Source organism: Periplaneta americana, chromosome 1 (genome assembly GCF_040183065.1).
Source record: "Periplaneta americana isolate PAMFEO1 chromosome 1, P.americana_PAMFEO1_priV1, whole genome shotgun sequence".
NCBI classification, from domain to species: domain Eukaryota; kingdom Metazoa; phylum Arthropoda; class Insecta; order Blattodea; family Blattidae; genus Periplaneta; species Periplaneta americana.
Window position 1 is genome coordinate 164518455 of NC_091117.1, and position 27059 is coordinate 164545513.

The window sequence follows — 27059 nt, forward strand, 5'->3', positions numbered from 1 at the left end:
TTATTCTGTGTTTAATTTCCTCCCAAGTATCATTTATATTTGTTACTGTTGCTCCAAGATATTTGAACTTCTCCACCTCTTCGAAAGATAAATTTCCAATTTTTATATTTCAATTTCGTACAATATTCCCGTCACGAGACATAATCATATACTTTGTCTTTTCGGGATTTACTTCAAACCCATCTCTTTACTTGCTTCCAGTAAAATTCCCGTGTTTTCCCTAATCGTTCGTGGATTTTCTCCTAACATATTCACGTCATCCGCATAGACAAGCAGCTGATGTAACCCGTTCAATTCCAAGTCCTCTCTGTTATCCTGGACTTTCCTAATGGCATACTGTAGAGCAAAGTTAAAAAGTAAAGGTGATAGTGTATGTCCTTGCTTTAGCCCACAGTGAATTGGAAACGCATCTGACAGAAACTGACCTTTACGAACGCTGCTGTACGTTTTACTGAGACACATTTTAATTAATCGAACTAGTTTCTTGGGAATACCAAATTCAATAAGAATATCATATAAAACTTCTCTCTTAACCGAGTTATATGCCTTTTTGAAATCTATGAATAACTGATGCACGTACCCTTATACTCCCATGTTTTCTCCATTAATTATCTGTCGAATACAAAATATCTGGTCAATAGTTGATCTATTACGCCTAAAACCACACCGATGGTCCCCAATAATTTCATCTACATATGGAGTTAATCTTCTGAAAAGAATATTGGACAAAATTTTGTACGACGTCAACAAAAGTGATATTCCTCGAAAGTTACTACAGTTAGTCTTGTCCCCCTTCTTAAAGATAGGTACGATTATGGACTCCTTCCATTGTTCTGGTACAATATTTTATCTGTGAATGCGAGATTTGGCACTGCTTCTCACGAACGAGGCTCCCAATATCTGGTTTAATTAATGTTGTAGCAACTCGAAGTGAACTCCAGATGACTATCGGTGATTCCACATCATACGTTCACTTGAAGCAGATGTCTCCACTCATTCACAAGGACTTCCTGAAGGGCTCAAAAATATTTGTAATGTTTGATCTTTCTCGAACACATCGTTCCAGTTGCTCCCAAACTTAAACTTAAAGTCTGGACTTCTGGATGGCCACTCTAGTGTTTGCAAATTGTGCACGGTATGAATCCCCAGTATTTGCTCATATTGGGTTGAGGGAAAACCCCGGAAAAAACCTCAACCAGGTAACTTGCCCCGACCGGGAATCGAACCGGGCCACGTGGTTTCGCGGCCAGACGCGCTGACCGTTACTCCACAGGTGTGGACGCATGAATCTTCGAACGACATTGGCCACATAAGACTGAGCATTATCATGCATGAATAATGCGTTTTCTCAAGTTCCCTCAGTTGAGGAATACGGAGTTACGTTACTCTAAGATTTTATCAGTATACTGTACCATATAGAATTTAAGGTTCCATTTCGAACGATAACGAGATCAGTTTTTGTATCAAAATGTATGCCTCCTCAGACTAGAAAGATCTACCTCCATAACAACAGTACGTTGAACTGCTTGGGGATGGAATCATTCTCCTTGTTTCCTCCAGACACGTTCACAGTCATCTGAACCTTGTAAGCAGAAACGGGACTTGTCCGAGAAAGCACTGGACGCCAGTGTCTTAGCTTTCACAGCTGTGTCAAACCGCATTCGCATTCCACGCTGCCTCCTCGTCAAAGTAACTTTAGCGAAACGGCGAGAGCCTAAACCAGCCACTCTGAGCCTGTTTCGGACAGCCTGGTCACTGATTCGTACTCCGGAAGCCTTCCGTAGGTCTGTCGTGTTCGCGCCGTAGCTTGGTGGTTCTGTAATGATTGGAGAAGGAAAAATCTGTCCTGTATACTGGAGTTTTCGTTTGACAACCCATGTCGGGACGTCTGTCAACACTTCCAACTTCTCGAACACGTTTTCACTGATTCCATATGTTATCCTTAACAACACCTAGCATTCTTGCAACCTGCCTCTGGGAATAACAATCTTGAAGCATTGCGAGTGCATAAGTTTCTTCATTTTACAACTGGTTACCTCGTTCCTGCCTCGAGCCAAGACCAACCTTCGCACACACTTTGATTTGAGTTACCTACCTACATTACAGCATTCAGATGACAGTACAACATGAAAAATACCGATGATTCAGTGACGGTGGTACCAAATTTTCCGTAAAGAAGAATGGATATTTTCATAATAATTCAGTTTGAATTTCAATGTAGCCTGTGTATTAACAAATAAAACTATGAATGTCTAATGCATAGAGGGGAAGGAAAAAGAAAAGAAGATGCCTCCGCCAATGTCCTTTCCGCTTCACCACTTAAGAAATGAACACATAGTAAAGCACTGTGCATCAGTGATAGATTTTAGGCGACCAGCGAGAGCCGAAAGCTGTGATGCTTGCCTTATACAATCCGTCACTCAGAAATGCTTGCCTTCAAGTTTTCTCGTATCGGTCCGATACATAACTGTCTCTGCCGGGAAATTTGGAGTGGGGAGTTAAGGGGTATCTCAATTGAGCTATTAACGCCCAGGTCTGGTCTAATGAAATTACTACATTTATCATTTAAGTAATGTATTTACCTCTAACAAACATAGCGTCCTCTAGAAACATTTGAATGTCGTTCTATGCAATGCTTTTTTTTATACACGATCTAAAATGTTTGATGCTTCGTGTCTCAAATTCAAGATTTTGCAGCTAAGTTCTTTTTTCAGAGAACGCCTCAGTTATTAGTCTTACAACAATCTGACAGTATTGCGGGAATAGGCTTTATAGGACTAATTCTTTTACTGTTTGTATTATTTTTAAGTAGTGATTTTCCTAAATAGAAAAATATTAGAAGTGGTCACAATTTACAGCACCTATTTGCATAAATTTAATGCCCTACATAAGCCGTACAATTTATATATGTGACTAGTTGCAAGAAATGGGATATAAAGTCGGATTTTTCATTTTTGTTTGTTTGTTTTTTTTTTTTTTGTGGTTTCAAAAGATAATGAAATACTGAGCATTTAAAAATAAAAATCATGGTTCTAGGTGTTATAGTTTTTAATATATTACTTATTGAATGTTGATATTACATTACGTACTTTTCGAGAAAAATACAATTAAAGTTTTCACTTGTTTTCTTAGCAACTATAAGAAAGATTTAGATATTTAAGAAGCGCTGTGTAAAACTACGTCCTAGTTTAGTATGTAAAAAAGCCTACAGGTAGCGCAAGATGTCAAAACATACAAATGCAGTTTTTACACCGCAAATTCGTTATTTTGTTCTCCTGTAAAATTTCCTTTCACGACTTTAGGTCCCTTCTTGCGGAACGGGTCACATATCACCTACTTTTTTAAATTTTAGAGAATGCCTTATGTGTGCAATCCAGAAAACTAAAGTTCTCTTTGAGTTCATAGTTAACTATTTCATCTATGTATGTCTTTTAAATAATAGTTTAAGAAAATAAATTTAGTATATATAAACGATACCATTATTTCCAACATGATAAATGAACTGAATTTTTGCGAAATGGATAACATGTACAAATACTCCATTTCCTTCAACTGAAATAATTTTAGCGTGTGTTAAATGGTTAGTTGTGAATTTGGGAAGAGAGATGTTATACGCACAATTCATTAAGATACAACGTTACGTAATATAGCATTTTTATTTACTTGCATGGCATCGATTTTTTCGTTGTTCTCTTCTTGTGGTGGCGAGATATTCATATTTCATTTAACCCTAGACGAACACGGAATGGGACTCCGCGACGTGGAGTTAGCACTGCTCTATCTAAAAACATAAAACATGATACTGTATTCACGAAGTAAAAACATCCATTATCAACCACTGTTTGTCTTCTACACATAAAAAATTGCGCCTCAATCTTGAAAACAGCTGCCTGAAATTCCCATTTTCATCATCATGACTCCAATTTGGGATGTCCAAGGTTTGATCCATGGAATTTGGCTGCCAGAGAAAAATGGAAGCATATTTCATATTTTAGTCTGTAGTACATCTGATTGAGGTTCTGGCTGATATGTACAGAAGTAGCAAAAAAAAAAAAACAGACCGACCCTTGTAGCTGATTTCAGAGCCTTGTTCACTCCCGAGCACGATAGACTGGTAACTAAGACTTTCGTGGTTTGAATCCTTCCTGGGAAGGAAACTTTTTTTTGTTCCTTGTTCAAATTTATTCCCAATACTTTTCGATTGCAGCGATATTTTACTACTTACTTAACTTATTATTCCCAGAACATGAATTTTACCAGCAATCGAAAAGTATTGGGAATAAATTTGAATAATGAACAAAAAAAAAAAAAGTTTCCTTCCCAGGCAGTATTCGAACCACGAATGTCTTCGTTACCAGTCTATCGTGCTCTGGAGTGAACAAGGCTCTGAAATCAGCTGCAAGGGTCGGTCCGGTTTTTTTGCCACTACTGTACATCCTTAGACACAAAAATGACCACTTTCTTGCAGCGTGAATTTAAGTCCACTTCTGGCAGCGCCTGGTTCACATGACTAGGGAAAAGTTGTTTATTTTGCATAATTATGTTTTCGTTATAGATTATTCATAACGCTTGACTTATAAACAGACAGAAAAAGCAACAAACAAATAAAACAAAGGAAAAACAGAGCGGAGTCGTGCATAAGAAATTCCTTCACATGTAAACCTAAGCTCTCACGGAATCAACCGAAGTCTTCCGAAGGGAACTTTCCGTATGGCAGCCGGTCATTTTTTTTTTTTTTTGTAAAACTTTACATTGTATAGTTTGATTCAAGAACTTTGGCCCATGCAAATAGTAGGTAGACTAAGAGCGAGTTGCTCACCATTACTGGCGGGCTGGGTCGCACAGGTCAGGCCGCATAGTCATAACACCTAACACTTCCTTTTTTATCATGTTGCGGCATACTCCATCTCAAAAACACAATATTCTTCCACACGTCCCGTTTTAACCACTATGTCTGTTGACTAAACAATGTCATGATGACTTATATTTTCTTGACATGAGTGTCCCTCAGCTACGAACATAGATATTATTTCCATTCTTTATCTCCCCTCCTATGTACGTTTATGTTTAAATTTCTTTTTTTATAACGCAATACACAGCTCGTTCACTAACCAAACAAGCAAGAACAAGGGCTACGATCGTTGAATCGAGCAGTACATCTCGTCTGATGATATGTATCAGAGGAAGAACAATATTGTTTGTATACATCTTAAGTCTTTAAGTTACACTTTTTCAATTCAGATTCCCTTCAATTATAACCCTTTTCTCTGCGACAGTTTTGTAAAAAATATATATTTCTTCTCCCTTTTTTCGATCACCAGATGAATTTATTATCATAGCCTTTTTAGTGTAGATTTTATTTAAATTTCGTATTTTTTTATTGTTTTATTACATTCCATTTGTCGTATTCTTCCTTACGTTTTCCCTGTTAACTACTTGTACTGGGTTGTTTTTATTCGGAGGGAAATAGATCTTTGGGGACATAGATGGGAGGATAATGGATTTGAGGGAGGTGGGGTATGATAGAGAGTGGATTAATCTTGCACAGGATAGGGACCGATGGCAGGCTTATGTGAGGGCGGCAATGAATCTTGCTTTTATTATATTCCAATCTTTAGATCTGTATTTTACTTTCTTTTTTCTATTATGGTATTATTTTCATATTATTTAGTGTCGATTTTGTTATGCTATTATTTTTTTGTAATATGTTAGTATTCTGTTCGTTAACTTTTTGTTAAATTTCACTGCTTGTATACTTTGTGACCTGGTAGAGTCTAAGAGAAGGCCCTAAATAAATAAATATTATTATTAAATTTGATTAGCAAAATATGTTGCTAGTCAGCGATGTATGCAATGGAGGGGGAAAAGAACCGGTTTAGTTCCTCATGAACGATGCCTTATTGATGTTACTTATGAAGTTCCAACCTATCTTCGGACAATTGACTAAGACTAAACAATCTGTAGTAGTGATGAGACCACATTCGTTCTTTCACGCAGAAAAATATAATTATATAGTGGTGGTTATGAGAGTAGCGGCAACAGTAATCATTATTATCACCGTAATACAATAATGATTTTCATTCACGGCCGGTGAAGCATCTGTACACAATACTAAAGAGCCGGTGGTGGTGGTGATTGCAGCAGTAGTCATGCCCTTCACGGGCTGTCGTACCACGGATTATTATTATTATTATTATTATTATTATTATTATTATTATTATTATTATTATTATTGGTGATGGTGGCGCTACTACTACTACTACTACTACTACTACTACTACTACTACTACTACTACTACTACTACTACTACTACTGGTGTAGCAGGTTATTGATAAATTGGTGTTTCATAATTCAGAATTAAGCGTTCCGATAAATGTATATGACCCCCTGACAGTGATGGTTAACATTCGGACTCGGGACTCCCAGCCTCTTTATAAGCTGACCTATTCTGACACCGATAGTTAAAGCAACAATGTGTAGAGCAGCAATCCATTGAACAACGAGATGAATGATCGTGCGTGCGCCCATTATGTAGTTGAGCCTTATGTCCGGCTGGCTGGCAGGCAGGCAGGCACACGCTGGGTGGGTCTATCGGTGTTCTCTAGTGGAGTATCGACCGTAGGGGGTTAGCAGGAGGGACTAACAAGAGGGAGGCGACGGCGACGCGATCACTGGGAGTCAGTAACCCACAGCCGCCCGCCAGCCTGCTCGCCCGTTCTTCCTTACCTTGAATTCGACCTGTCACCCGATTGTGACGATTCCCTTCCGTTTCACTTGGCAAATGACAGGTCACGCCTTTTCACAAGTCATATCTACGTATAATGAATGAGTGACGTAATGGAGTCCCTGGACTCGAACGTGGATATCGTTTAGCTCTTTTACTTGATTTTCCTTCAAGACGCAAGAGCGATTTAATATATTTTTATATTGATGGCACCGCTTTTAATAATTGGAAAAATAGCAGTGTGAAATTTAAACAAAAGAAATTTTAATGTTAACTAGGAAAAATGAATAGCGAAAAATTTTACTTAGGTGTATTGAGTACTGAATAATTTCAAGGAAAAATTGTTCCGGTGCTGGGTATCGATCCCAGGACCCTTCGCTTAGCGCACGAATGCTCTGCCGACTGAGCTACCCCAGGAACTATACACGACACCGTCACAATTTTTCCTTTATATCCACGCAACTCAAATGGGCTGACTTTGAGTGCACATAAATTCTGTGTGACTTAAATTGTGGCTTCCTATTAACGTACCTCCAGTAACGAATGTATTATGCAAATCTGGCTTTCAGATAGCAGCTCCCTGTAAAGGAGGTTTGAATAATTTCAAGGAAAAATTGTTCCGGGACCGGGTGTCGATCCCGGGACCCTTCGCTTAGCGCCCGAATGCTCTGCCGACTGAGCTACCCCAGGAACTATAAACGACACCGTCAGAATTTTGCATATACTGAGTACTGTTATGCATAACTTAGATCAGAATTACAATCTTAAAATCCCAACTGCTAACATGACTTTAAGAATGTTCAATCTTCGTTCACATCGTCGTCACCACCACCATCATAATTAGTATTATAATAAGTTCAGTGGCACGTTTCAGCTTCATAGTTCATATTTGGTCTATTCAGAGCTGCTTCATTCAGTTAATATTCCGTTTTCTTTCAAGTATGTGTGTGTGTGTGTGCGCGCAGGATGAAACAGAATCGTTAACACAGATGAGTCAGGCACACTGCCATGTGGAAAACTTTCCATATAAAAACTAAGTTCACGAAGTACACAGCCGAAAAAAAAAAAAAAAAAAAAAAAAAAAAGGAGAGGGTCCAAAAATTATGTGGGCCTATCGATTTTGTTGAAATAGTAATTGCGCTGGTAATGTTTGTAATTGTATATATTCGTTGCACGTTACTCTCAACATGTGCACAATTCACAAAGCGACACTTCCCATGTATCGGCATTCGCGAAAGACGTTCTGAAGCATTGGCGATGTTATGGCGGCAGCAGCTTGTGGAATGGAGCTCCCCAGTGTGGTAATGTCGGTGAAAACACGTCCTTTGATAAGTCCCCACACAAAGAAGTCGCACACACTGCCAAGTCCTCGCCACGTAGGTGGTGCAGAATCAGCATGTCGTACGACTTCTTTCAGCATGAAACGCAAAACCGTCTAACGCAGGATATTCAATTCCCATGACAAACGCTGCACTGATTTTTTTTTAAGATTATAGTTATTACATTATGTTTTATTTAACGACGCTTACAACTGCCGAGGTTATGTCAGCGTCGCCAGTGTGCCGGAATTTTGTACCGCAGTTCTTTTACATGCCATTAAATCTAGGGACATGAGCCTTTCGCATTTAAGCACACTTAAATGACATATCGAACCCGCAACCTCGGGTATAGGAGGCCAGCGCTACTGTGCCACTCAGGGCGACGATTATATTTAATTATTCATTTACTCTGGTGGAGTTAAGGCCCTTCAGGCACCAGAAATGCAATGCAACCACAAGAAAATTATACGTTATGTTGCAATTAATATAATGTAATATACGTGTGACAGTTGAAAAAAATAAGAATTAGTCTAACATATTAAACGATGCAAAAAATGAAGTAAAAATATATACACAGCAATCACTAACGTCACTAGAAATTACAGAGGCAAGGCAATGATGCAGTGTAGGAGGATGAGTAGCAGGGAAATTCTGTGACGAGGAATAGAAAGGAGAGATTGATGCTGATTTCGTGAAGTAGTGAGGAATTGAAAGCGCGAAGACAAGTAATTTGGAGAAGTGTGTAAAAGTTTGTATAGAAGTGAAAGAGCATGTGTGATTCTTCGTTCCTTTAGGTTTACACGAGCCCACGATAGCAGGTGAAAGGACAGTGTTACATAGTCAAATTCCGAATATTACAGACGAATCTTATACATAGGCCTACATTATGAACCCGTTGCAGTCTCTCATGTTCGTTAACTCAAGTTTATTAACAAGGCATCACAGTAATCGAAATGGGACATCACGAGTGTCTATATAAGATTATTTTTAATGTAGGTAGTAGAAAGTGTTTTACGTGCTTCAAAGAGTGATGCAACGAAAATATTTTCTTACAAATCTAGGTAACTTGAGTGTTCCAGTTAATATCATTATCCATAAAGATTCCAAGATTTTTTTTTTTTTTTACTGTTTTACTGTATTCAATAATTGTACAATTAAGCATGATGCTAGGCAAATTCTTGCAGTGTACAGTACTAAGACGATGATGACCCATCACAATTGCCTGAGATTTCTCTGAGTTCAGCCTCAATCCAAATTTATAAACCCACATCAAAATGGAGTTAAAGTCTTCATTAAGTCTTTTTATTGCGACTATCATTTCGTCAGGATGAAAATGGTTGTGTATTTGTAAATCGTCGGGATACATATTATGATGTCTACAATGTTTTATCATTTTAGTCAAGTTATTATCATACATTATAAACAAAAGAAGTCCAAGTACTGAGCCTTGTGGTACTCCGGTCTTCACGACGCTCCATTCCGAGGAGAAAATACCTGCTGTAACATATTGTTGGTGGTCGCAAGATAGCAGTCAAACCAAGTGACAGCAGTGTCAGAAAGATTAAGTTGTCTAAGTTTATAAGAAGTTCTGTGTACTGTGCCAAATGCTTTGCTAAAGTCAAGTAGCACCAATAATGTCAATTTTCGTTCATCGGAGGGTTGACGAGCATCCTCATTGGCCTTTAAAAGTGTTGTAGTCGTGCTGTGGTCAGTTCTGAATCCTGACTGATAATCGTCAAGTAAGCAATGTTTGGTCAGGTAGTTCGTCAGTTGTTTATGTACAATACATTCTAGAACTTACGATAGAGCAGGTAGGAAACTGAAGGGTCTATAGTCATTTGGCCATGAAGGATTTTTTTTATTTTGGGAAGTGGCGGATAAGAACTTTTTTTTTTTTCCAGAGAGTTGGAAAGGATGAAGTAATAAGAGAAAAATTAAATATACGAGTGAGTGTCGGTATAATTTGTGTCCAGTGTTTTAAACAGTAAGGTACAGACCGATTAATTAGTCCTGACAGCTCAGCGACGCGAAAGAGGGGAACTAATAGGAGTAGTGGGGAGAGTTCCGGAGTAGAGATAAGGGCGAGAGGTCGGTAAAGGAATGCAGTACAGCTTAACTGTACTGGAAACACAACGCTATACCGCATGCGTTAAATCCGATCGCTCTGATTGTAGGCGACAGACTAACCTGAACATCCCTTGGCGTAACTTAATGGACTCGCTTGACCCAGGCGCACATTGCCGGTGATTGACAGGACTAAATAATCGTACTTCATGTACTGTCACGTAAGAAAAATAGAATTTGTCTGTCGTCGGTGGTGAAGTTCTTAGCATGTCAACTATTGTTCTCCGTTTCTCTATTTGGTCGAGGGTCAATGACTGATGTTATGGAGTGATCATTTTTGAGTTTCAAGCGGAATTGTAATGTTTTACTTTGAGTTCTGGCATTTCCTAGACCTATACTACGTAAGTTTCTCCACAGTTTGAAAGCGTCAGCGCCCTGATGTAAAAATGCCGTGGAAATGTCTGAGTTTAGTGTTTAGCTTGTGTAGTCTTGTTACGTAGATGTTTATAGTACTCATATGATGTGTCAGTCTTATGAAATCTGCATTGTCTGTGTGCAGCGTTGCTTACGAGACGTAAGCAATGGTGTGCAGTATCACTATTTGGTATCACGCTCTTTCATCATGGCGCGTATGTCAAGAGAGAGCCAGGGTGCCGGACGCTTCTTAACACGCTTTGATTTCAGAGGTGCATATAGATTAATAATATATGAATTCAGCCGGTCTACTTTCTCATCAACTGAGTGTAAAGTCCAGATGGATTGCCAGGGAATTTTTGCTGCGTCTGACTATAGTTGAGTCTTGGCGATATTTTAAATCGCGGTGTGTAATACATTTTGATTTTGGTTTAGGACATTTCAGGGAATATACCAAGTATATATAATATCATGAGGTGATATTACCGGGCTGCTCACTGTCCATGCATCAGTACTCTGTCCATGTTATTAGTAATAATCAGTTTTACTAGGGATTCAGAGAACTGTGTGCCATGAGTGGGCTCGAGAGGGAGGACTGCTAAATCAAGAGCCTTAAATATTGTTGGTAATTGTCTCGTGTGGATTGAAGATGTAATTAGTAAATTTGTATTGAAGTCGCCCAATATTACGACATGTTCATAATCTGTAATAATATTCAATGGGAATCTTTCAATTTCTGTAATATCGTTAATTTTAGTTGGTTGTTAGATGACGCAAATAATACATTTTTTGAAATTAGCATTAATTTCTACGAATAACATCTCCAGTTTTTGATCATAATTCTGGACTACGTTTAGTGAACAACCTGGTGGCTTCAGTGTTGCTGTCGAGGTTGATGGATGTCCTTGTACGGGCTCCATTATGACTATCAGTGCGCGTAAATTTGTTCACCAATGTGTGAATTGTTTTATCTGTGGCGAGAAATTTCGTCCGAGTGTCACCATACGACGACACCTACAGGCTCCACATTCCAATAACCACTCTGTCTGGGAGGTATGCTGAATATAATGAAGACTGTTACTTGCAACGACAAAACACATGTTAGCTGATGTTACAAAGTCAATGCACGGACTCCAGCAGCAACTACATAGTATACATGTACAAAGTCCACATCTGTGGAGTAACGGTTAGCGCGTCTGACCGCGAAACCAGATGGTCCGAGTTCGAGTCCCAGTCGGGGCAAGTTACCTGATTGAGGTTTTTTCGAGGTTTTCCCTCAACCCAATATGAGCAAATGCTGGGTAACTATCAATGCTGGACCCCGGACTCATTTCACTGGCATTATCACCTTCATTTCATTCAGACGCTAAATAACCTGACGTGAGATGTTGATACAGCGTCGTAAAATAACCTGCTACATATACAATGCACTACCATACATGTCTTACACCTAAACGCTATATTTCTACAAAATCGATACTTAATTTTTGAACGCCCTATATATGCGTTTTATAGTAAGTTACTGAATGAATATTATAATAATGGTTAGAAGAAAAGATAGAAAAGAAATAGCATTAAAGTTTAGCTACGTAATGACTGCTCATATTCTGTTACATCCGAATCATGACAGCATAGAAAATAATAATTTTAAGGCAATATGCAAATTGAGGCGTTCTCTGGAATAAGAACTTATTTACAAAAACTTGAATTTGAGAGACAGCGCATCAAATATTTTAGACCTGATATAACAACATTGCGTAGAACAACATTCAGATGTGTTTGTAGGAGGGAAATAATATTGTAACTTTTTATTTTACTTTAACCACCACACACCCGACAACAATGTGACTTTTATTTTTAATAGTTCACCCTAAAAAGTGGGTATTCCACTCAACACAGCAACACGATAATCGTTATTGCACTCCATACAGCGACAATGACAATGCACGACGTGTATTATTGAGAAGAACAACAATGCACTCCTAATTTCAATTAACCCTTCTGCAAAAATCCAAAGGAATGAATTACAAAATTAACTTTTATTTTATTGCTGTGTATACTAGAAGAATCAAAGGAGCCTGCAGCACAATAATTAACTTCCATTTCAATTTCTTGTGGCGGTGGAAAAATTATGAAAATATTCAACAAAAAAAAAGTCTTGGGCATAATGTTCACAGTGCACTATGTGCAGAACAAAACTGCCAGTTCACAGTTCGCTTGCCTTGGCTAGTTCTTCTAGCTCACTGTTCAAGTTCACTACACATCGAACTCAGGTCTTCCGAGCTGCGTCACACTCGTCTAGTGGACACGGTAACAGTTACGGATTCACTCAAATTCATTGCACGTCGAACCCAGGTTTCCCAGATGCGGTTCACTACACGTCGAACTCGATTCTCCCAGATGCGGTCTGCTGTACGTTGAACTCAGGTTCCCTTTGCTCGCTGCTGTCCAAGACAAGACTTGAAGATTGACAAACTCCCGAAGTCTGACTGACTGTCGGCCACTAGCGCTTTTATTACTAAACCACATGTTCTAGAATCTTCGATTCGCGTGGCTTTCAGAACCTTCGAGAGAAATCCGCTTCTCGATGCTTCCCTTGCTCTCTCCGCTCCGCGCCGCCACCGTAGTTCTCCCCACTCTTCGTACCGCGCTACAGCTCCTACCGAAGCTCGAGTTCCGTTTCCCCGCGCCTTCCTTCTCGCTAGATGCGCACACACTCCTGAGGCAACCAGAACAATCCAGACTGGTGCCACAATATGTTGTGTTAGGCTATTAAAGGTTTCAATATATGCCGGAAACGATAAAACGACACAACTTACGCTAAGTTACTCCAGGAAACGACTTAATTATACGAAGACGCATAAGGAAAGAAGAATGCAATAACATGATAGTCCTTTACTTTCTCGTTATATAAAGTACATATACAAGAAAGTATAGTATGGTGCAAGAAAGTCGGTTTGGAGACTTTTACTAATTGGTTTGTAAAAATAAACAATCGTTGTCATTATGGAAATAGAAAACAAAAGTCCTTCCCCCCTCCCTTCCAAAATATAGTCGGAATTCCTTTGACACCACAAATAATTTAAAACCCAGGTGAGACTGTACTCCAACTATCAATCACACTGTTGTTGTTTAGACAACTGTCCGAAGACAGGTCTGAGCCTCACAAGTGATATCAAGAAGGCAATAATGGGCAATAATATGTTTGCAAGACTTGCATAACCGAGTTTATTAACAAATTTTACTAACACTTGTCATTAAAAATATAAAATAATACAATAAAAAATCAGCCCTGCTGGGAAACGAATTTACAACATTTGGTTTCGAAATCATAAACCTTATCCCTGTACTACACCACCTCATAGCAAGCGAGACCACTTTTGGAAGCACTGCTGAATAATGGAAATAAATTATTGCCTTCACACGCAGCCACAGTCACAGAATAGTGGCACTGCAGACGGTTTGAGTAGTTGGCTTTGCCACTGGTAGCGATCATTAAAAGTGGCACTTACGTCGCGATACCAGGAATTAAATTGTAGGTTTCACACAAGACCACAACCACACCACTTTTTTTTTAGTGATGTGTGAGTGGCGCAGCTAATGGATAACTGTTATGCCATCAATTCCCCACACCGTCATAACAGGCTTTACAACCTATTGTGCGACCAGTAGCGATGAGATAAACTGCTCTTTTGTGATCACTGTTCGACCTGTGATTGCTCATTTGTGATCACAGTGATCATAGACAGTGAAACAGTGATCAAACTGCGAACTTGATCGAAGTGAACATTGAACAGTCCATTGTTCTCCACTCATCAGAGAGTTTCACACTGCGATGTTTATCAATTCAATTCTCTCGATATTTCGCACTTGATAGGAGAGGGTGAGAGGATGTTGAGGTTATGCGTAAGTTTATATGTCACAGAACTGTAAATACAGGTGTTTCATCATTATTAAACAGTTTAAAGGTTTGAAATAAATTAAATTGTGATTAGTGTTAACTTAGACGTTTTGTATAATTAATTATATATTTATTTGATGCTCTTCAAAATCAACTGTTCAGTCCATTCTCAGAGAAATCCCGGCAATCTATTCAGTGTCTCCAAGTTAATGCGAATTTTGTTAGGTTCCAGCTAACTATCTTTGCAGTCTGCTAAGTTGGTGGAAAACTTGTCAGGAAAAATAGTTTGTATTTAATTCTATAACCCTCTTTACTGTGAAGAATTATTTTTTAATTGTTTGTTTGCTTGTTTATTTATTTAATTAATATAATATTCTAGACATATTGAACATTTGTCGTTTGGCTACCCAATATACTGATTGTCCATTTGATCTTGTACAGTATTTCTGAAGTGATAATATATATAATTATGTAGGTATAAAAACGGAAAGCTATCAGTTTTGACATAATTCACACATTACTCAGAAGATGAATGAAACATTGTTATTTTTTCAATCATTGTTATATTTGGTCAAATTTTGTTATTTTGTATAGACCCTGATTTTAATTTTACTATTTGAAAAGTGTAGCCAAAATAATTTCACTGCTTAAAATAATGATGTCTTTTCTTAAAATTTTATTGCTGATTCCATCTAGAAGCTCTGGAAATAACTTCTTGGACTTGCGAAAATGGGGGGGGGGGGAAAAGACTTTTTATCGTTCTGGTGTAAATCTTCAAATAAAGTCTGCAATAATCCTCAATTCAGTCATTCCAAAACCAATGGATGGGCCCATACTCTTCTTCTATTTCTACGTGTATTTTTTTATCCATATCGTTACCTCAGAACAACAGTGGGATATCTTGCAAGAATCATATTTTAAATAACGAGGATAAAAATTGCTATTGAACATCGTGTGCAATGTGTAAACAAACTTTTGATTTAATATAAAGCTAAAACAACAAGAAACTTTGTTTACACATTGCACTTGATGTTCAATAGCAATTTTAATCCTCATTATTTAAAATAGGATTTTTGCAAGATATCTCACTGTTGTTCTGAGGTAACGATATGAGCAGAGTTAACAAAAGCAGGGGCGTATTGTGCGGGCTACCGGGGCTACCGGTGGTAGCCCAAGGAAATTACAAAAGAAAAAGTTTATAATATAACATAATGTAATAATTTTGTATTATTAGTTTTACCATAGTAATTAAAATTAAAGTAATTGTTAGATATATTTTGTGTAATAATAGGGTCAGCGGTAGCCCAAACCCTTTAACCAGTATACGCCACTGAACAAAAGTACATCTCCCTCTACTTGTCCATGTTCACTGGAAGACTGAAAAATTCTCTACAAAAATCTAGTGTATTAAGCAGGACTTCAGACGTCCATTCTCAGTGCTTCAGACAAGCGTTCACAGTACCACTAACAAGCCACTAAGTGGCACTGCTAAATGGCCTCGTCTGAAGGGGCCCTTAGTGTCCATATGTAAGAGTTGCTATTGCCATGGATTTAAAAGCTTAATTAATAGAGTCTTTCCTTGCTTTGTGTTTATGTGCATTGTAATGTTTCTGTTACGTGGTTAAATTTATTTATTTTATTATTTATGTCAACTTCATTTTGGTATGAAACATTACATCCTAATTATTTGAACTGTGTTATTTGCTCAATAGTTACATAACATCGCAAAGCAAAAGATTGACCAGGCTGCATAGTTGTAATTGGTTGTAGCTGGTATTTGAATAAAAAAAAGGCCATGACATTCCTAACTTTGAAGCAAATGGTTAATGGTAGTGCTGATAGTGAAATAAGCAGCCATTGCAAGCAATGTATTTGAGATTTCTTAATATCAAAGAAGATTTATTGAAGTTCAGAGAGGTGACTGCTTGTTATTAACATATAATTTGTTCTTACAGGAACAGGAGAGTCTGGAAAGTCAACATTCATCAAACAGATGAGAATCATTCACGGGGCAGGGTACTCAGATGATGACAAGCGAGGCTTCATCAAACTTGTGTACCAAAATATCTTCATGGCGATGCAGAGTATGATCAGAGCAATGGATTTACTTAAAATCCAGTATGCAGAATCTTCAAATATAGTAAGTATACTTATGCAATGTGGCTTTAGGAAAACATATATTAAAAAATTAGAAAATAAAAACAGTGACAAAGATGAAACACAGGCTTGTTTTTATTTTAAATACAAATTTTAGTGAAGACTATCTCCGTGGTCTGTTGGTCAGCATGCTGGCTTCCAGATCTGGAAGTCCCAGGTTCGATTCTCGGGTTCGGCTCTTGGTGAATTTTTCTCGAAGAAGAAAAATTACCTGGGTATCTGGAAATTTGTATGAATGTGAGTGTTATTGTGAGTGTGCCGGGTTAATATCAATTAGCCAATCATCAAAAATATAAAATAAATCAAGCCTGTCACTGGATAGTAATCTGAACACATGTTTTAGCGTCATATTGTTGACAAGTAACTCCATCTGTTAGCACAACCATAAAGCATTAATAGATGCTATAGAGTTACCAACAACGGGGGTGAAGGCATACACTTCTTGGAGGGCTGATAAAATCCCATTTGTTCATTTATTTTAATAATAGGTTACAGCTTTTGGATGGATGGATGACAGAAACGTACTCAGAAGCAAAATTGTAGACTAAAATGTCATTTTTTTTAGATTGTGCATTGCTTCTGAAGTGACCCTCATTAAGTACCTTAAAAAAATGAAATTTACATTGACAGAAGGCAAGGAAGTCTGAGTCAGCCTATTCGGTGCTTTATCCTTTCCCTCTTAGTGAACCTCTACAGTCTAGTGACTTGCTGGACTAATCTCTGGTGGGGTTGTTTTAAGAGTTTATCGAATCCTGAAGGCATAAAAAAATAATATACTATGTTTCTGTTTCTTTCAGGATAAGGCAGAACTTATTCGTACTGTGGATTATGAAACAGTAACGACATTTGAAAGTCCATATGTGGAAGCAATCAAAGATCTGTGGGGAGATGCGGGTATCCAAGAGTGCTATGATAGGAGACGTGAATACCAGCTCACAGACTCTGCGAAATAGTGAGTTATTGTTTTTTTTTATGCTTCCTATCAACAAAACTATGAGCTAGTTGAAACAATTATAATGGAATATAAATTGAGAATGATGGAGCAGAGTGAATAGTATATAGCATAGTTAAGCTTATTTTTAAATACATTATCCTATATAAGAAAGAGCTATATAAATTATTTTTACACATTTAATGTCTTTGTTGGTAATGAATTTATTATACAGGGTGACTCACGAAGTTCTCCCCAGGTTTATGGAGCTGATCCCTGAGGTTATGTATTTGAAATAAAAAATTAAAATAAATTAATGGGATCACATTCCTAATTGTGGAGTTATGGTAACTTGAAAATGATAGAAAAAAACTTTTATTTTAGAATTTCACAAACAAAAATGGAAAAAAATAATTAAAATACAAACAATTGATTGTTTATGTACTACTCTCTTTCATTTAGAGTGGATATAAATCACATTTTCGAAAATGCCTTCTTGAATCTCAAGGCAAACGGTCCGCATGAGTGTGAACTGCACATGTAGCATTTTGCAGCTTCACACATTTGTTACTTATTTTCGTCGCAGCATCCAGAATGTGTTTAAGCAACTCTTCACGTGTTTGTACATTAACCTGATACACAATGTCTTTCATTCAAGTATCAACAACGTGCGTGTAGTTATTGCAACAAACATGCCTAGCTCGCCATTCAGTATGATGCATTTCGAAAATGTGTTGTAACTCCGTAATTATGAATGTGATACCATTAATTTATTTACATTTTTTTTTTGTTCCAAATAACCTCAGGAATCAGCTTCATAAACTGAGGGAGAACTTCGTGAATCACCCTGTATATGAACTTCGAGATTTCAAAATAAAACTATGAATTATTTTTGATACTTTGCTGCCAAATGTAAGACATTAAAAACACATTTCTGGCATCATTGTAGTATCCTCATCACATATGGTATCAGTATTGTTTTAATGTTCTATGCATTGGCTTAAGCAATAATACACATTTAGCAGAATAATGCTTGATTCCCAGCAGCAAGAAGGAAATCTCATTTCTGTAAGGACTGGATATGAGTCTCTGTTTTAAGTTTTCTCCCTTTCTGTTTTAAGCACTGATCTTCTGCCATGCTAATTAGGAAGTCACACTACTACTTATACAAGTTTAGTGTTTGGAATCTAAACATTTCATTATCAGTATTCCGGATTTGTGTCTTTTGGTTTGATGTCTCCAATTAGGTGAGAATTATGAACGAATGTTAGACATACGCAAATAACATTGCATCCTGATCATAAGATTTGCATGATGCAAACTAGACTTCAAACGTAAGACAAAGAACACACCAGTCATTATTAGAGTGAGAAGATAAATCTTCACATTCCTGTCCAGAATCAAATCTGGCTGTACTGAAGCTATAGTTAGAAGGGCTATGTCTTGACACAGCAGAAAAAGTGGTAGTAGTGGTGGTGGTGATACTGTCACTGATGGTGCTGTTGCTGCTGCTGCTGCTGATGATGATGATGATGATGACGACGATGACGATGACGATGACAATGATGATATTGACACTATTTAATGACACTGAATAGCAGAAGATATTGGTATCAGCATTTATTAAAATATTTAAATCATGGTTATTTTCAATGTAATTATCGTAGCATTTTCGTGGAACAGTGAAGAAAAATTACGATAAATCTCTATCAGGAAACGACTAGCTCAGTTATTTCTCACAAAAGGAACTGGGGATTGAGCTCTGGCACTTTATTGAAATTGATGATGAACAAAGTAGCTCTGGGGCGTATTTCCATTATTACTGTGTTATCATCGCATAAACTTTAATAGCCTCCTTAGTATGGAATAGTTGGTCGTAACTGCATCATCACATCACACTGTCCCAATTCATTTCTTCACTTTTATCGAAACTAATTTTTGTGAATAGTGGTAAAATTGCGAGTCGACAATTAGATTCCTTTTAAGGGGTGCCTAAAAGTTACCGAAATTTAAAATTAAAGTATTTGAAATATATTTATAGTGTTGTAATTTTATTCTTCTTAAGACTCTCCTTGAGACACAATGTTTACTCAGTGCCTAATCCACTGCTGGATGCATCTTTTCAAGTCCTTCTGCATGCTGTATATTGCCTTCAGCACTTGTTTCATTCAGAAATATCTGCAAATTTCCTCCAAAGCAGTTGTACCTTTATTCTGTGGAACAAGAAGATACCATATGGGGATACAAGACTGTTGGACAGACTGCTATGTACATCAGTCCTGATTGCGCCACTTCTATCAATTTTTGCACCTGACACTCACAGATCAACTCCCCCATGTAAAAATGGTGATTCAGTGTCCATTGAGGAAGAACATTTCTCGGACAATCCCCTTAATGATGGAAAATCAAATAAACATGCTCTTAATGATGAGTACATTTGTCATGCGTCAGTCTTGGTGAAGAAGATTTCTACTGACTCTTTCTTCCCCTCTTTCATCTTTCTTTTCACAGAAAGGGTTTGTGACTGTACTGCCGTTTGTACATGCTGGGACAAAGAAATGATATTCTGATTTGATTCAGGATCATAGTTGTAGACCTAATTTTAATAATAATTATTATTATTAGTAGTAAATGATCAAACAATGGGAAAAAAATAAATCAAACAAAAGAATAGTTCATTCGAATAATTTCAAGGGAAAAATTGTTCCGGGGCCGGGTATCGATCCCGGGACCTCTGGTTGAACGTACCAGCACTCTCCCAACTGAGTTACCCGGGAACTCCATCCGACACCGTCTCAACTTTTCCACTTATATCCACACAACTCGCGTGGGCTGACGAAATGACAGAGACCCCACATCGAGTGCACACAATCTCTGTGTGACTTGGAATTGTGGTTTTCTGTTAACTTAGACAGTGACGTATATATTATGCAAATCTAGTCTTTCAGGTAAAGCTCCCCGTGAAGCAGATTTGAATAATTTCAAGGGAAAAATTGTTCCGGTGCCGGGTATCGATCCCGGGACCTCTGGTTGAGCTTTACCTGAAAGACTAGATTTGCATAATATATACGTCACTGTGTACGTTAAGAGAAAACCACAATTCTAAGTCACACAGAGATTGTGTGCACTTGATGTGGGTCTCTGTCGTTTCGTCAGCCCATGCGAGTTGTGTGGATATAAGGGGAAAAGTTGAGACAGTGTCAGGTGGAGTTCCCGGGTAGCTCAGTTGGGAGAGCGCTGGTATGTTCAACCAGAGGTCCCGGGATCGATACCCGGCCCCGGAACAATTTTTCCCTTGAAATTATTCAAATCTGCTTCACAGGGAGCTTTACCTGAAAGACTAGATTTGCAGAACTGTTCATTCGTTCAAGATCAGGACACATTCAAATGGTAGGTTTTTTGTTCGTCTATGATAACTGAGATGTATTTCATATCAAGACCTTCAGTCAAATTTCATTCACACAAACAAATTCCAGGAAATGCTAGGGATTTTGTGAAATGTCAGTTATTTTATGACGATCCTGGAGAACTTCTTACGAATTTTTGTTACATTTTCGTCTTTTCTGCTTGTCTTGATTGAACCACTCGCAGCTTTGCGTTTTTTTTTTTTATCATTTCCTGATGTCCTTAAGGACTTCTTTTTGAGCATTGTCTGAGTCTCGACTGCCAATTTCCCTGCTTCCCATCCTCAAAAATGTAACTTGTTCAGAAAAATTAATCGTCACAATTTATGAAGAGAATTCCCAACTTGACTATGTGATTAACATAATGCCACGTGATAGACTGTTAATGGATGATATAAGCTATCTCTCTATGGTACTAGAATTCCAAACTGTGATTTGTTGTTCTGGAAATTTTTGGCTAACCTCTCGTACATATTTTGTTAAACATTTTAGATTATCTACACAAATGAAATGATGATTATTGTTTTTTCCTTTTCCTGTCTTTGTGAATGGGAAGATCATAAATTTTAACAGTTTTGCAATTTCCATGTATGTCTTTCAGATACATTCTACTAAGCATAAGTGTTAAAAAGGAACTTGTATGCAGTATAATTTCGTCATTTTTACCCCTTTTAATTGCAACTGGAAATAGAAGTTCTTAGTAAATAAGTTTATTTTATCATACAGAGTGAGTCGTAATTATGTACTATAAAGTATTGCAGAGTATTCTATACACCAAAACAAACATATTTTGTCATATAAACATATAGTCGATACTGCATTGTTATCAAGATATGGCAACATTGCATTATTTCAAAGCTAGTCTACCAATTACCCGTTGCTAAAATCGGAACTAACAGTCGGTGTTGTTTTGTGGTTAAAAGAGATGTATTCATAGTTGGCCATGTCTTGTAGATATGATATTGATGGAGAACTGATGTTGTGAATGTACTTTCTCAATAGTATATGGATTCTGGTATGCTCACACATGCTGGTTGTGGCGATTGAAGATACCATGTCTGGTGAATGTTGCTTCATCCAGTACCAGTATTTTGCTTAAGAAATGTCGATCAGCTGCATTTTCATGAAGTAACCATTCGCAGAATATCCTCCAACATTCAAAATAAACCTCTCCTTGCAATTCTTGTACAGGTTGTAGATAGTATGGATAGAGTAATGCCTCATGTACAATGTGATGACGTGCAGCTAATCGCCGTGTACTTACTTGTACCTAATGAATGGCCTACGGAACGCAGAACGTTTTCTTCAGAAACAGCAGTTCTGCAACTTTGCGGTCTACCGGCATTGTTCATCACAGGTGCAAAGCAACTGGTTTCCCTAAGGCGATGTTCCACTGCTACAAATGTTTTTGGAGTTGGGTGTCGTCGGGCAGGAAAATGTTCAGCATAGATTTGAGCACCAGCAGCTTATTGTTACTTACTTCACCGTTAATGAAGATAAAATCGGTCATTTCACTGTTTGTGTATAGTTCGTCCATTCTGAGTTAGTGCCAACTGTTATGTTATGCAATTCAGTAAAGTAAAAATAACACTAATTTCATTTACAGTACTCAACATTATGAATCAACAAAACATCAACGTAACTACAAGACATGGCCAACTATGAATACATCTCTTTTTAACTACAAAACAACACCGACTGTTAGTTCCGATTTTAGTTACGGGTAATTGGTAAACTAGCTTTGAATTAACACAATGTTGCCATTGGTAATAATGCAGTATCGGCTATATGTTTGTATGACAAAATATGTTTGTTTTGGTGTATAAAATACTCTGCAATACTTCATAGTACATAATTACGATTCATCCTGTATATAGAACTGCTTTGTTCATATTCCACTATCTCTATTTAATTTTTTAGAAATGTTTGAAATGTGTTACTTTAGGATAATGGATTTAATGCAGACAAGTTGAGTTTTTCTAAGACATTTAGTGTGATAAAGACTAATAAGCCTACTTATTAACCTTGTGCATTGAAAGTAACGTCTTCAGACATGTTTAATAAAGTTTAAGAAATATAAGAAAACTGTTGTCATTGTTGATTTTTTGCAGTGAAATATCTTTATCAGGAAGGGACATAATATATGTTCAATATGATTACATGCTTTTTAATTTAGGATTTGTATCTAAATGCAATTCTTCGTATGTCTAGAGAGATCAGACAGCATTGGATTTGTTCAGAGGTGAAAAATATTGGTACATTTCCTTAAATTCTGTATCTCAAAGAATTTAAAATGTATTTGTAATTGTGTATCTACTATAGTTCCGTTCACAATCTGCTGCAGATTAAGGTAGTATCACATGTTCCATCTTAATGTAATTGTTTTTAAATAAATTATGTTAAATGAAATGAGCATGGAAAATTCACGGATCTGTTTCAAATTTTTATATGCTAAGCAATAAATTTATAATGTGCGTTAGTGAATGATGTTATAATGGTTGTCCACCAGTCAGGTTGATCCAGCAGATGACAAAACAGTGCATTATTGGGATGTTGGTTGTTGTTTTAATCATTTACTTTACTCACCTACTTACTTCAGTAATCAAATGGTACATCCCATTACATCAGATGATCGAAGTGTTCACCTCCTTTCTCTTACATGTATCATTTCTGTTTAAAGATAGCGGGACACTACATGCAGTTCATTTTGTGATTGATACCTAGTGTCATCAAGTTTTTTCTCTATTAAAACAGGATTGAGCATATCTCTTTCTATAAGATTATGAAATGTTTGCACTGTTTTCACTGACTTTAAAATTATTTGTAATGATGGAACCAATGTCTCGGAATAAAATTACGACGAAATTTCCTCTTGCAAGATTAAAATTTTTTTGTGACCTAATTTTATTATTGTTGTTGTTGACTAATACCGAGTTCTTGGCATTAAAGCCATTAACTCTTCAACTCTCAATATAGGAGAGTGATATAGCAAAAGGCATAACTGTTTTAATATAGGCACCATATTTTTATGTCACCTACATGTAACTCCCAAACTGTTTGGAGGACCACACCTGCTGTAGCAGGTCCACATGACCTATCCAGGAGGATTATAAGACAATTGTTATAAATTAATATCCTCCTATTCTAAATTATATCGAATTGTCACCATATTGCACATTTAATCACACTCAGAGCATAAAAATATCAAACTAGCCTGATACAATTCAACTGCATACGAAAATGCTTATCAGCTAACATGACTCGTGGTGGCCAACCTTGGCTATGCTGAGAATACAGTTCATCCAGATTTGACTGTATCCAGTTAACCTAACTGTCAGACACCCAATATCTTTTGGTTGATAGTTATAAAAGTTACTTAAATTTGATTAATGTAATTTATATGTTAATGAATTTTGGCCATATTTAAGTTGACAAAACAATAGCCTTGATACAGAGGCTGGACATAATTTCTTGGCAGATTGTATTTTGAAAAGGCAGCTGGGGAATAATTTTCTCTTGGTTTTTATAAGGGGACTGATATCAATTGCTAACAAATGTAAGAAAACGGTTGACATCAACTAACATCCAAAGAAGCATTCTTGTATTTAAAAAAGAGGGAACAATGTGTAATTTGACTTGGGTGCTATAATATTAATTTTATAAGATACCGTAATAAAATTATTTTTCACCATATGGTAATGCAGAATTCCTGCACGAAAATGTCATGTGTACAGTACTTCAGTACATCATAGTAAAATTATTAATGACCAAGTGTGTTAGCTCAGACTCCTGCATTTGAGACTCATATTCAGGAGGTTCCGGGTCCAAACCCTGGGGTGAGCCAACCTGAGTGAGGTTTTTTCAATCTATTATACTATATATTTCCAGTAATGAAGGCAAATACCAGGTTGGTACCCAATTTCCACGAAAAACAGACCCATATCCCCCTAATAATAGCAGTATAATATTTCAGTAATCCAGCCATCGTAATAGGACAACATTGTACACGAGATAGTCTGTCAAGTGAGAGTTTAGTTTAAATGTCTGGCCCAAAGGTAGATGGTGCTTCAGTCAGAAGTTTGTGTCCAACTGTGGCAATAGATGCCCATTTGGAATTCAAGTGTCCAGTCAACGTGGCAGATGTCATGTTTGTGAGAGAATGTTCTGGTGGTTCGGTGGTTTGTTCAGGTTTTAAGTGTCTGGCCTGTGGTGGATGTCGTGATGGTGAGAGAGCACCCCAGGTTGGAGCATCAGACGTCTCTGGGTAGAAAGAATGCCGAACTTCAGAAAAAATGATATCATATCCATATAATAAAGTCGCTATATGATCATTGTAGTTAAACTATAAAATGAAGTATAAAAAAATTATTAAACTGACCCTCGTTTTTGGAAGTGAATCCTGGACACATCTGAACGTGCAGATACAATTCTAAATACCTGGAAAATAATGTTTTAGAAAATTTTTCGACCTACTCACGACCAAGGAATTTGGTAAATCAGCACAAACTTAGAATTAAAAAATTTATATAAAATGCTAATTTTGTCACTGATATTAAAATCAGAAAATTGAAATGGCTGGGTCACACACATGACATAGGACACTGGAAAGAAATGATTGATCAGCTATTCTAAAGGATGTCAAGGCTAAACTCAAAGGAGTATGGTACTATAGATAATACACATTTCTCTATGTTTGTGTAGGCCAATATTGTGTAATTGATTGGTAACAACTAAACACATGTACTAAGAAGTAGCAAGTCTAGAAGGGCTGAATATAGAAATAGAAGGATAAACTATTGTGTTAAGATTTATAAATTGGCAATTGCATTTTATGCAGGAAGTTAAATAACTTTTTATTAGTCCTTCAAGTCACTGTTTCTGTGTTTAAGCAGTTATATTGTGATGTTCCAGCTGTACTGGTGTTGATGTCATGTCTGAGCAGTGTGTTTGAAATTATTGTAGAAGAAAACAGATTAGTCTCCGAGGAGTGGACATAAATACTTGGTGTTCATGTTTTGAGCTTGTATTTACATTACAGCTACCTGATGGAAATCGACCGTGTGGCTGCTCCCAACTACCTCCCCACCGAGCAAGATATCTTGCGTGTCAGAGTCCCCACTACTGGTATAATAGAATACCCCTTTGATTTGGAAGAGATACGTTTTAGGTACGGTAGGTTTGTACCGAGGGTTTGAAAGCAAGCGAGATACCAACACATTACACTGATTCTTGTCATGCTCGCTAGCTCGGGTTTATGTGCCTGTCTGGATTTTGTCTTGTCAAGTTGATATGCCTAGGGGTTAGAATAGCCTGGGATGATTGTGTTTTTTCCTGTCCCTTCCGTGTCTGTCCTTCTTTAATTCTGAATAGTCTGCTTTGCATTGTGGCTTGCTGTCTGCTTCGTACTAACAGATATCATCATAATGCTCGACTTTTTGCTTTGTTTCTTAACAATAAGAAATTAATATGTAAATACACTGAAATTAAGTTTTAATATTTTATCAGATTAAGTTTGCAAAATTTTGCTAATAATTGAAATCTTGAGTAGTCTGGATTTCTAAGTTATATAACAGTTAACGTAAGTGCATCTATAGAATTTGAAATATAATCTTTATTTTCCAAAAATACAGCTACTCTGCTAAGTAAGAATCGGTATAAAATAGGTTACATAGGAATAGAGCAGAAAATATACAACTGACATACATTTAACTTTACATATAGACAGAATTATGTATGATTATGCAACATATAAACTGGCTTTAAAATTTGGCATGGACAGAAAATTGTTTCTTTTTATACCTCATTGGCGTCTGGATTTCACAATCTGATGTTAGAATCAAAAATTTGTAGAAATCTCTATCAGTTCTGTTACATCTTTTCGCGTGTATTCACAGAATGGAAATTAAAATATTTGGATTCAGGTGTATCGCACAGGAAACTCGTCACTATTATGATATATTTTTTCGTCATTACCAAAATATATAAGACATTAATTTATTTCTTTTTATTTCACTGTAATATTATATGTAGCAATACTGAATTTACAGACATGGACAAGTTATTAGCAAAATTGAAAGTTTTTATAGTATAATTTTTTTTTACAAAATTTGACTTTTCAATTTAGACTACAGTTGACATTTTTAC

The 27059-nt window shown here is 37.0% G+C and overlaps 1 protein-coding gene across 7 annotated transcripts in view; it reads left to right on the forward strand.

Annotated features, from left to right (window-relative positions):
• The window catches only part of LOC138703140 (guanine nucleotide-binding protein G(q) subunit alpha), a 94560-nt gene that overhangs the window by 24601 nt on the left and 42900 nt on the right, over positions 1–27059 (forward strand). For 4 of the 7 annotated variants that reach the window (XM_069830787.1, XM_069830777.1, XM_069830796.1 and 1 more), the window contains exons 3-4: positions 16379–16563; positions 17378–17532. In XM_069830787.1, the coding sequence (XP_069686888.1) occupies positions 16379–16563; positions 17378–17532 (340 nt within the window). Of the gene's footprint in view, positions 1–16378; positions 16564–17377; positions 17533–25953; positions 26083–27059 lie in introns of all 7 variants that reach the window. The other 3 variants (XM_069830827.1, XM_069830819.1, XM_069830812.1) reach the window with 1 other exon arrangement.